General features: G+C 33.0%; 1 protein-coding gene across 1 annotated transcript; it reads left to right on the plus strand.

Moving 5' to 3' along the window:
• The first annotated feature begins 11,005 nt into the window (after positions 1-11,005).
• LOC135139621 (odorant receptor Or1-like) lies at positions 11,006-12,350 on the plus strand. Its single transcript, XM_064069921.1, has 5 exons — positions 11,006-11,736; positions 11,781-11,880; positions 11,929-12,033; positions 12,083-12,238; positions 12,291-12,350. Exons 1-5 carry the CDS (start codon positions 11,006-11,008, stop codon positions 12,348-12,350), a joined length of 1,152 nt encoding a protein of 383 aa, XP_063925991.1.
• Positions 12,351-12,554: the final 204 nt, after the last annotated feature.

The raw sequence follows: 12,554 nt of genomic DNA on the forward strand, positions 1-12,554 counted from the left end.
ATCTCCAATGCGATGTTTAATTTCGTTGTAAACTTGCTGAAACACTGGGCCTACATAATTTTTCGGAGAGTACTTTCAACCGGAATATGTCGATTGCAGTGTTTTTCAAGGAATTCTTGAAGAGGGCCTTTCTCCAATTTTTTTAAAGGTATATTGGACTGGATCATCATTTTACATAAATCGAAATTAAACTGAAACTGCTCATCTTTTGTGGAAGTCGATGCAACAGATTCATGTATGGTCTGCTGTTTAATTTTAGAAACTTCAAACATTTTCTTCCTTTTTACATGAAGAGTCGTTCTGACATGTTGCGTCACGTTATATTTTTTATCACTTTGAATCTAAAACAACGTACATATACAAGATTAACAAAGGAAAATAGATAAAAAAAATGAGTGGGCTTACGGTTTTCACACAAGCTCTGCAGAATATTTTGTTGTTTTCTAATTTTAATTCTGGAAAATCCCTTATCCACTCATCCGGCGTCGATTTTACTTTCGGCATTCTTTTAAAATATTAGTAATATTGCCAAAAAGAACTCAACATATAACAAGGGAGAACCACGTATCACACTGTACAGGTGCGATAGACTGATGGTTGTGAAATAAACAGTTCATTTACTTAAAAGTTTCCATTAGAAAAATTTTAAGGTAGGTAGTTGGGTACAATAATTCTTTTTTCTAGGAAATCTTCAACGGTCTTGCCGCAAAATGCCGAAAAAGAAAGGGTCTTGAGTAAGTGTACTTCAATGGTCAAGTCCAGGTAAAATGCATACAATACGATACGGCTAACTAACTATTTGTCATCCCGACAAGGCCGGCGTTTGAACAAAATATGCATTAAAACTCATATTCGTCGAAAAAAGCATTAAATAAGCATATAAGTTTTAAAATGCATAAAATTGAAAAAAAAGCAAATAAGCATAAAAAAAATTGTATCAAATGACTCCAAATTGTATCATAGTTACAGATATAAAAAAGTTTTTAAGTGCCTACATTTTTCACAAAAAGCATTAAACCTAGAAATCCGCTCTCTAATAATAACAATCGTTACTATGGAGTTAATCAGAGATTAAATTTGATTTGCGTTTATGCAACCGGCCCTTAGAATTAGTGGACGTAATTATAGATCGTTTGTTTATTTAACCATTTTTTTGTTTGTTACACAAAATATTTGTTTCTATAATGTTTTGTTTAATGTTTTTTTTTAAATATATATTTTTTTGATGTGTGCTTTTTCGTTAAACAAATGTTTTTTCCTCCAGGTTTTTAACCTAAACTAAGATTTTTATAACCTAATTCGTCAATTTTGGGACCTAAAAGTGTCTGCTTTTTTTCATTTTTTAACGACCTAAAATCCGAAGCCTATTAATAACAGTTAAAATTTTACTTGTTTTAAAATTATTTTTAAAGTTAACATCGATTTTGTAGGAAATTATTTATTAGATAAATAGCAAGACTAAACGGGGTCTGTGTTAATTACACGTTGTGCAGAACTCTTGTCTCCTGAATAATAAACAAGAAATCCTTGTATTTGCTCGGACGCTAATACCAATCGAAGTTGTAATAAAAGACGTAATAATTAGTGAAATAAACATTTCAAAGCCAAGCAATGCCTTCTGGAGAGTTAGAATTTGTTAAATCATTTTACAACACTTAATTTTCCCCTCTTCAAAGTTTAAACGTGTTAAAATTTCATATCGCATTTATTCCTTGGTCACGTGATATCTAAATTCCATTTAATTAACATGTCATTACCCAGATTCGCTAGTAGCAATTTTCATTCATTAATAAATAACTCTGACCTTTTGGCGCATAATCGAGCCGACGAGTTTCATTGGCCAGTTTTTACCATAACCAAAGGGTTATAAAAGACGAAAAACTCATCAGCACGATCATTAGTTCTTGAATGTGTTCTTGTGCTATTCTAAGATGAAACGTTTTGACTGGAAAAACACCATCAAACGAAACACTTTCATGCTGAAAATTTTGGGTTTATGGCCACCTGCTGACACCTACAAACTTGATTTCTACTCCGCATACTCTTTCTTGTCCATAGTCGCTTTCACATGTGGCCACAACTTTTTTCAAGTAATAAACATATATTTCGTCTTTCCAGACGTAGAAGCAATAGTGGCGACGATTTTTGTAACACTACAAGAAATTTTAACTCTATTAAAAACGTACTACGTCATCCAAAACATGCAGCTGCTTAAGCAACTGATAGTGGATATTAACGAAGAGCATTTTCAGCCCAGAAATCTCTCACAAATCGAGATGGTGGAACCCAGTTTAAATTTCTGGAAAAAAACAAGCACAGTATTTTGGAGCATGAGCACGGGGGCTATTTTCTTCTGGGCTACGTATCCCATTCTAGATGGGTCGGTTCAAGAAAATCGACTGCCGTTTCTAGCTTGGTACCCCTACGACACCACAGTTTCACCGTTTTACGAAATCACCTATGTTTATCAGATTATGAGTGTGGCTTTTCTTGCTTCGACAGCTGTCACTGTTGATACGTTAATAGCAGCTCTGTGTGTGTTTATTGGAGCTCAGTGCGACATTCTGTGCGACAATTTAAAACACATTTTTATGGAAGATAACTTCAATTATTGTGAAAGAGAAGTGCTAAGTTGTATTAAGCACCACAAAGAGATTTTAAAGTTTGCCAGCAGTTGTAATATTTTTTTTAACTGGATTGTGTTTGCCCTGTTTTTTATTAGTGCGGCGTCTATCGGATTAATTATGTTCCAGCTGACGATTGTAAGTTTTTGGTTCATTTTCTGTTTTTAGATTTTCGCAGCTTCTTTATAGACAACACCTCTCAGTAGTGAATTTTTTTCGCTAGTGAACTACGGAATTGCTGCGGTAGTGGATATTTTCATCTACTGTTGGTTTGGTAATGAAGTTGAAGTAAAAGTATATGTTTATTATTGTAGCTGATTTGCAAAATACATAAAAGTCGTTTCAGAGCAGCGCAATTCCGACCGCAATTTTTCATTCTAACTGGGTAACAGCGCCGAAAAAAATTAAAAAAGACGTGATGTTCTTCTTAATGAGGTGTGAAAGACCAATCAAAATATCGGCACTAAATCTGTTTTATTTGTCGCTGGAAACTTTTATTAAAGTCGTTTTAAAGAAGTTATTTTTACAAAGTAACGCTGATTTTTTATTTTTTAGGTTCTGCGTACGTCATGGTCGTATTTTGCGTTATTAAACCAAGCTACTTTTCAGAAATAAAGATAAAACAGTCTTGAATGTAAAAAAATTCTATCACAACTATTTTTAGTTGCAATTATTCATATGTTAATTAAAGTAGATTAAAGTAGTTCAGACTTTTATTATTTTGATATTACGAATGAACCAAAAAATCTACAATACTTTATTGCCTGAAACGAATAACGACGAAATGACCTATTTAACTGCCATGGGAGAATATTAAATTTGATTATTTATTAGAGAAATGGCGAAACTAAACGGTTCTCGGTTAATTACACGTTGTGCAGAACTCCTGGCTCCTGAATAATAAAACAAGAAATCCCTACACTTGTTCGGACATTAATACTAATCGAAATCCTTATAAAAGAAGGTTTACGAAGTGGATAAATGAAGTCTTCGCCTGCAGTTAATTTTATAAACAATTTTATTGTGTGTAAAGTCTAATTATTTTGCGAGGCAGAACGTTGTTTCAATTTTAAAATTTTACAGATCGAAATATTGCATGATCTTTTTCCACGCCTCTCGCGTTTATTCCTTGCAATCAAGCCAGATGAATATTGACATTCAATTAGCAATTCATTCATTCATTAATAAATAATTGTGACTTTTTGGCGCACAATCGAACCGACGCATTTCATTGGTAGCCACCATAAAATTATAAAAGATGGAAAACTTAACACTACGCTCGTCATTAATTCTCGAATGTGCGATAACTCCGACAAATTCAAAGATGAAAAAATTCAACTGGAAAGATATAATCAAACGAACCATTTTCATGTTGAAAATTTTGGGTTTGTGGCCCCCTGGTGACACATACAAGTTCGATTTCTACTCAGCGTACTCTTTCGTGTCTATAGTTGCCCTCACATGTGGTCACAATTTTTTTTCAGCAGTAAACATATATTTCATTTTTCCGGACCTAGAAGCAATAGCTGGCACAATTTTTGTGACACTACCAGAATTGTTAACTATCATGAAAACGTACTACGTGGTTCAGAACATGCAACTGCTGAAACGACTGATGGTGGATATTAACCAGGAGCATTTTCAACCCAGAAGTGTGTCTCAAATTGAGTTGATCCAACCCAGTTTGAATTTTTGGAAAAAGACAGTCACGTTTCTTTGGAGTATGAGCAGTGGGGCGGTTTTCTTCTGGGCGACGTTTCCCATTTTGGACGGGTCGGTTAAAGAAAATCGACTTCCATTTCTAGCTTGGTACCCCTACGATACTACAGTTTCGCCGTTTTATGAAATCACCTACGTTTATCAGATTGTCAGTTTTGCTTTTATTGCTGCGACGACTCTGACTACTGATACGTTAATAGGGGTTTTGAATGTGTTTATAGGGGCTCAGTGTGATATTTTGTGCGACGATTTGAGACACATTTTTGACGAAGATCATTTTATTTTATGTGGGAAAAAGATGTTTCGTTGTATTAAACACCACAAAGAGATTTTAAGGTAAAGTAATATTTGAAGTTTGAATCAATTATCACGTTCAAGTTCGTTTTTAAGGTTTGCTGACAGTTGTAATCAGTTTTTTAACTGGATTGTGTTTGTTCAGTTTTTTATTAGTTCCGCTACTACAGGAATAACTATGTTTCAACTGACAGTTGTATGAATTTTGGGTCATTTTAAGCGATTTTATGTTAGTTGTTTTTTTTTGTAGACGACTCCTCTCAGTAGTGAATTCTTTTTACTAGTGAGCTTCGGGTTTGCCACAGTGGTGGAGATTTTCATCTACTGTTGGTTTGGTAACGAAATTGAGATAAAAGTGAGTACTTATTATTCACCTATTACAAAATAATTTGAAAGTTGAACATTTCAGAGCACCGCAATTACAACCGCAATTTTTCATTCTAACTGGATACAAGCGCCCAAGAAAATTAAGAAAGATATGATGTTCTTTTTAATGCGATGTCAAAGACCAATAAAACTGTCAGCACTCAATTTGTTTTATCTGTCGCTGGAAACTTTTGTTAAAGTCGTATTAAAGAAGATATTTTTACAAAATGATGATTTTTTCATTTTTCAGATTCTGCGTGCATCGTGGTCGTATTTTGCGCTATTAAATCAAGCCAGTTCCCCGAAATAAATTGTTGGTGACATATTTCTATCACGTTTGGTTTAATGTAAATCCTCTCTGTTAACAACTTCATTATAAATAAAATCTTTTGTGAACTTTGAATTATCACAGCGATTTTTTACTTACTTAACTAATCCGTATATTCATTTTTTCTATAATAATTTTAATTAAGATAATTCACACTCAAATCTAAAGCACGAAATTGAACAGTTTTGGTAGGATAGCAGAAAAGTGAAAGATATTTTGTTATTAGTGAAGCAGAAAATTGTTAATACAATTTTTTAATTTGTTAAAATTGAAGAAGTTGGATCGTTTAACGACAAATTTTTTAACATCTTCAACAATTAGTTCAAGAATTCTTCAATGACTGACAAGTACCGTGTGATTTTTTTGATTCGTGATCTAGTTTGTCACCAAATTGTAGGTCGCAAATTGTGCTTGTTTTCATTATTTATTTATTTATTTATTTATTTATTATAACCAAAAAACCTGCGATTCGTGATTTTCTCACACCCAGTCTATCAAAGAATATATGATTAACCGCGCCCGCCCACCCCGCCATCATTTCAGTGATTCATTTTGTCTGGTCCGAATGAAACGTGGATCATAAACTGAAAAAAACAACAAGAAGAGATAACTGATTTAGGCAAATGACATATTCTCTAAGAAAATAGAGGGCGGGCGGGCGGGGCTAGTAGCTACTAGAATGAAGAAAGGGGGCGGGGCTATTGCTTGCTTACAAGTGCCTGTAGAAAAATTATAATAATTGAAATTGTTGGGAGAAAACAATGAATGTCACATTTTTATTATTTTTTTTTATCATTAATAGTTTTACACAAATTCAATGAGTATTTTTTTTAAGTTGTAAAATGCGGAGAAAACATTGAATGTCCACGTAAAACTTAAACAGATACGGAGAAAACAAGAAATGTCATAACGAAATGTAGACAAAAAACGTAGAACTAATCCCATCCACCACCGCGTTTGAATTTCATTGGCTTGTTTGATTACATGGAAATTGAATTTTATTTTGTCATGTGATCGAATCCATTTATAAGAATTCAAAGTGGCCCCGCCCACCCACCCGATTTTAATCTTGATTACTCGTTTTATGGGACGAAAAGGTAAAACTAACCCCACCCACGTCCGCTTTTGGGTGTCATTGGTTTTTTTGATTAAATGAAGACTGAATTTTACTATGTCAATTGCGAACTAGACTTACAAAAATTCAAAGTGGCCCCGCCCACCCACCCGGTTTTCCTCCTGATCACTCATTCTATTGGACAAAAAGGGAATTTTATATTGGCAAACAACGAAATCTAGACAAAAAACGCAAAACTAATCACACCCGCCACCGCTGTTGAATTTCATTAGTTTTTTGATTAGATGAAGACTGAATTTTACTACGTCAAATGGTGAATTGGGCTTAAAATATTCAAAGTGGCCCCGCCCACCCACCCGGTTTTCTTTTTGGTCACTCATTTTCTTGAACGAAAAGTGCATTTTATATTGAACAACAGTGGAATCTAAACAAAAAGCTAATAGTTGACGACGTTTTCCTATAGATAAATATATGGACAGAACAGAGACTCGGACATTCACAGTTTTCTCCCAACCGTGTCGGTACTTCGTTCAAATTTCATTTTCTATTATGTTAACATTTTGTTTCTTGCTCAATGTTCATTCAAAATAAAGTATTGTTCGAGTAGAAGAATTTTTGTGTAAACTATGAAAATATAATATGCGACAATTAAAAAAAAAACCTTCATTTTAATCTGACATTCATTGCTTTCTCCTGACACCCTTCAATTATTATTCTATTCTATTACATGTAAACATTTTGGAAGAAGAAACTGGTGGGTACTTTAGCGTACTAATAATGTCCGGGCCTAATTTTACATTAATATCTCGTGATTCGCCACTTAAAATTAAACTGATGTTTTCTAGGAGCTTATAATTAGTATTTTCACTATTCTTTTATGTTTTTATTTACAGAATCGCCATTTTTCCTGAAACATAAAATAATAATGTGACATTAATTAACAGTGTTAAGAGTAGTCAGTGAAATAAAGAGGGGGTGGGTAGGCGAGGCTATTGCTTGTAGTCTCTGTAGCAAAAAGTTAAGCTTAGCTCCGCCCACCTTCCCGTCCTCTCATCACAATTAGTATAACAAAAATGGTTTCAGTGGTCCATTTTACCTGGTCTGAATGAAAGGTGGATCTTATACTGAACAGAATAAAATTGTTACAATGATAAGAACGCGAGTGGGGGGGGGGTCTAGAACCTGCTAAGATAAACTGATTTTTGCACATGTCATACACTCTAAAAACATTAAGGGTGGGTGGGAGGGGCTAGTAGTTGCTAAGATGAGAATAATTTTGGCGAATGACCTATCCCCTAAGAAAATAGAGGGCGGGTGGGCGGGGCTAGTAATTGCTAAAATAAGACTGAGCAATATTAAGAATTGTTACCGGAATCAAGGAAAGAGGGGCGGGTGGGCGGGGCTACTGTTTGCTTATAAGAGTTTGTAGAAAGTAAATCAGGAACAAAATATGAAAGACTAATTAATAAATCTTAATACAATCAAATGGTTGTCATGCAACTAAATAAGATTTACTAGACACTTTAACACTAAAGTAACCCATCAGTGGATTAGCAATATAACGCCCACAAGCATCAGAAGTTTCGTCTACTACAAAATGTATAAATTGGTTTTTTACAATTTGTTTAATACTAGAAATACTCTCGTTGTAAATACCTGGTACATTAATTTTTTCTCAGCCTATATATGTACCTGCTAAGATAAGAGTGATTTTGGCAAATAAGATACCCTCTAAGAAAATGAAGGGTATTTGGCAAAATCAGTCTTATCTTGGCAAGTATTGTTCATACAGATTTTTGTAATAAATAATTTTAATAAATTTTTACCCCGGCGCCTCCACCATTTTTATCAAAAAATTTAAACTTGACGAAAAGAGCTTACAATGTTATCATTCTTTTCAGAAATTTTCTCAAGATTACGAATTTGTCCTTCCTTTCTTAGTTTCTTTTCAAATCAGTGAGAAAGAGATGTTTTTAGGGAAAAAAATACCACATTTTTCTCAAAGCCGGTCATTTATTTTCCTTCAGGTCTATGTTTGTTCCGATATTTAATTAGATATCAAAACATCCAAAGAAAATCACAATTTCTTTTAACATACACTATTTCTGAAAGGAGTTCCTACAGATTTCTGTTATAAATAATTTTAAATAATTTTTTTCCTGGCGCCTCCGCCATTTTTATCAAAAACCTTTAAACTTGACGAAATGAGTTTACAATGTTATCATTCTTTTCAGAAATTTTCTCAGGATCACGAATCTGTCCTTCCTTTCTTAATTTCTTTTCAAATAACCGACAAAGAAATGTTTTTAAGGAAAAAATACCACATTTTTCTCAAAACCGATCACTTATTCTCCTTCAGGTCTATGTTTGTTCCGGTATTTAATTAGATATCAAAACATCCAAAGAAAATCATAATTTCTTTTAACATACACTATTTCTGAAAGAGCTCCTACAGATTTCTGTAATAAATAATTTTAAATACATTTTTTCCCGGCGCCTCCACCTTTTTTATCAAAAACTTTAAACTTGACGAAATGAGTTTACAATGTTATCATTTTTTTCAGAAATTTTCTCAAGATCACGAATCTGTCCTTCCTTTCTTAATTTCTTTTCAAATAACCGACAAAGAGATGTTTTTAAGGAAAAAATACCCCATATTTTTATCAAAACCGGTCATTTATTTTCCGTCAGGTCTACGTTTGTTCCGCTATTTAATTAGATATCAAAACATCCAAAGAAAATCATAATTTCTTTTAATATACAGCCTATTTTGTGCAAATAGTTGACAATTTGTGAATGGTTAGCATCAAGCAACAATTAACAACCAAATAACTTGTGTGTTAATTATATTTATTTACGTGCATTTTATTTTTTATCTTTTATATTAATTGCCATTAAATTAATATTTAAATATGCTTTTATCCGAAACGTCCAGGTTTTTGGAAAATAAATCAATATTATAAAACAACATTTTGCAATTTAATCTGGATTTAAAATGTCTTTATTTGTCATTCCATTCATATTTTTGGATTTACTTATATAAGGCGACTCAAAAAATTAATGAATCCGTGAATTTATTTTATTGATTTAATAAGGAACTGCAAAACCGAATGCTTTGAAATCTTGGAGATGTTTTAAAGTTGTCATAAGTATGGTAAATTTTTGATCAAAATTTATTTGCTCATCCCCCTAAAAAATTGATGACGTCACTTCAAAATATTGCTGAGTAAATCCTATCTTAAATAAAATATGATGAGTCTATACTTGTGATTTATCACGCATTAATATTTTTAGATTTGCTTATACAGGGTGTCTCAAAGAATTGAATGACCCAGTCAAATTATTTTATTAATTAAATCATAAACGGCTCACTCTATATTCTCACAAAATTGTTGAAGTACAGTACTGTTATTTCTAGTATTACAGTGCGCCAATCCAAGGTTATCTACACGTCCTTGGAAAAATGTTGATGACGACATTACAAAATTGTATAAAAATAAAATAATAAATTGTACAGTTATTGGGGATTAAACTATACAGTGATCTGTTTTTCAAACAATGTACAACCTAATCTTTTTAAACAGAACACCCTATATATTTTTCCGTAATGCATTGGTCTCTTCCTAGACTTTAAAACTGTAGTTAATTTTTGAAATTCTGAAGAGACGTTACCGCGTTATTTTTATTCTCAAAAAATTAAAATTTGAACGAAATTGGAATGAAGTACAACATCGCATCAAAAATTCAAAGATGAAGTATATTATTTTATATAAAAAAAGTAAGGGAACACTCTTTATAGTTGAAAAAAAATTGAGTGTATTGCATTTAGAAAATCACAGTATAATTTTTGCCTTTAACTTTGTTTTTCTATATCTAATAATAATGAAGGAGACATCGAGGGGGCGCTTTTGGTGACTCACTTGTATATAGATCCAGGTTCTCAATTTCATTTTTATACAGACGTCTCAAACAATATTTGATGGTGCCATTTATATTATTCATAAAATGAAAATTAAAAACTAAAACTTTCAATTAGATCGTATTTTTCTTAAGTTATGTCGAATTTGCAAGAAATTACTTAAGTATTAAAGAAATGCAAAAGCTGAACTGTTCACCGTTAATTACCCGTTGTGCAGAACTCCGGTCTCCTGAATAATAAAACAAGACATCCCCACATTTTTTCGAACGTTAGTACTAATCGAATTTCTGATAAAAAAGCTCTAACAGGTCGGTAAGTGAAGTCTTCGCGTGCAATAAATCCTAAAACTTAATGTGAGAGCCAGAATGTGTCCAAGCATTCTTTCGTACAAAATGTTCCAAACACATTAAAAAATCTGCCAGTATTAAAATTTTAGAGTGTTAAATTGCATGTTCGTCGAGAACGATCAAGTTGCAATTCAATTAATATTTGATTAGCTAGCATCAGTCGCTGGTAATAATTGCCACTCATTAATCAGTAATTGTGTCTTTTTGGCGCACAATCCAACCGACGCGTTTCATTGGGGCCAGCTTTTACAACCACAATAGTTATAAAGGACAAAAGACTCACCAATACGGTTGTTGTTAGTTCTTGATTGTGTACTCGTAAATAGAAATAAAATGAAAACGTTCAACTGGAAAGATATAATGAAACGAAGCATCTTCATGTTGAAAATTCTGGGTTTGTGGCCCCCTGGTGACACGTACAAGTTCGATTTCTACTCAGCGTACTCTTTCGTGTCTATAGCAGCTTTCACATGTGGCCACAACTTTTTTCAAATCATTAACATATGTTTCATTTTTCCGGATCTGGAAGTAATAGCAGCCACTATTTTTGTAACACTACCAGAACTGTTGGTCATAATGAAAACGTACTACGTCATCCAGAACATGCAACTTCTTAAACAACTGATGGTGGATATTAACCAAGAGCATTTTGAGCCCAGAAGCCTATCACAAGTGGAGATGATCCAACCCAGTTTAAGTTTTTTGAGAAAAATAAGCACGGTCCTTTGGAGTATGAGTGCTGGGGCTGTTTTCTTCTCAGCTACGTACCCAATTTTAGATGGGTCGGTGAAAGAACATCGACTTCCGCGTCCGGCTTGGTACCCCTACGATGCCACGGTTTCGCCACTTTACCAAATCACCTACGTTTATCAGATTTTCAGTTTTACTTTTATTGCTGCTACGGCTCTGACGACTGATACGTTGATAGCGATTTTGAATTTGTTTGTTGGAGCGCAATGTGATATTCTGTGTGACGATTTGAAGGATATTTTTAGGGAAGATCACTTGAATTTTGGCAGAAACAAATTTTTGAGTTGCATTAGACACCACAAGGAGATTTTAAGGTAAAATAAATGAAAATTTGATTCTTTATCAAGTTCATTTTTAGGTTTGCTGACAGTAGTAATATATTTTTTAACAGGATTGTGTTTGTTCAGTTTTTTATTAGTACGTCTTCTATTGGAATAACTATGTTTCAACTGACAGTTGTATGTGTTTATTTCATTTTGAATTGTTCTATTTTAGTTTTTTTATAGACGGAACCTCTCACTAGCGAATTTTTCTTGCTAGTGAGCTTCAACATTGCTATAGTAGTGGAGATTTTCATCTACTGTTGGTTTGGTAACGAAGTTGAATTAAAAGTGAGTATTTTAGTAACTATTACAAAAAAATAAAAGTCGGAAATTTCAGAGCAGCGCAATTCCAACCGCAATTTTTCATTCCAACTGGTTAAAAGCTCACATGATAATTAAAAAAGATTTGAGGTTCTTCTTGATGAGATGTCAAAGACCGATTAAAGTATCAGCACTCAATTTGTTTTATCTCTCGCTGGAAACTTTTGTTAAAGTCGTATTAAAAATGGTGGTTTTACACAGTAATCTTGATTTTTATTTTTCAGATTTTACGTGGATCTTGGTCGTATTTTGCCCTATTGAATCAAGCTACTTTTCAGAAGTAAAGGTGTCATGAATGTACAAAGTTTCTATCAAATTTGATATAATATAAACGAGGTTATTTCACAAATTTTTCGTGTAAACATTTTTCTAATAAAAAATTTATAATAACAATTTTGTGAATTGTGGCTTATTTTATCATAACAGTTTTGGTTAAAGAACTTGAAGCTTTTATTATTTTTAAAATAAAATTAATCTGAAAAGTCTAG

This window comes from Zophobas morio, unplaced genomic scaffold (assembly GCF_036711695.1).
Source record: "Zophobas morio isolate AGI-343-1 ecotype UQ-CSIRO unplaced genomic scaffold, CSIRO_AGI_Zmor_V1 ptg000031l, whole genome shotgun sequence".
Taxonomy (NCBI): Eukaryota; Metazoa; Arthropoda; class Insecta; order Coleoptera; family Tenebrionidae; genus Zophobas; species Zophobas morio.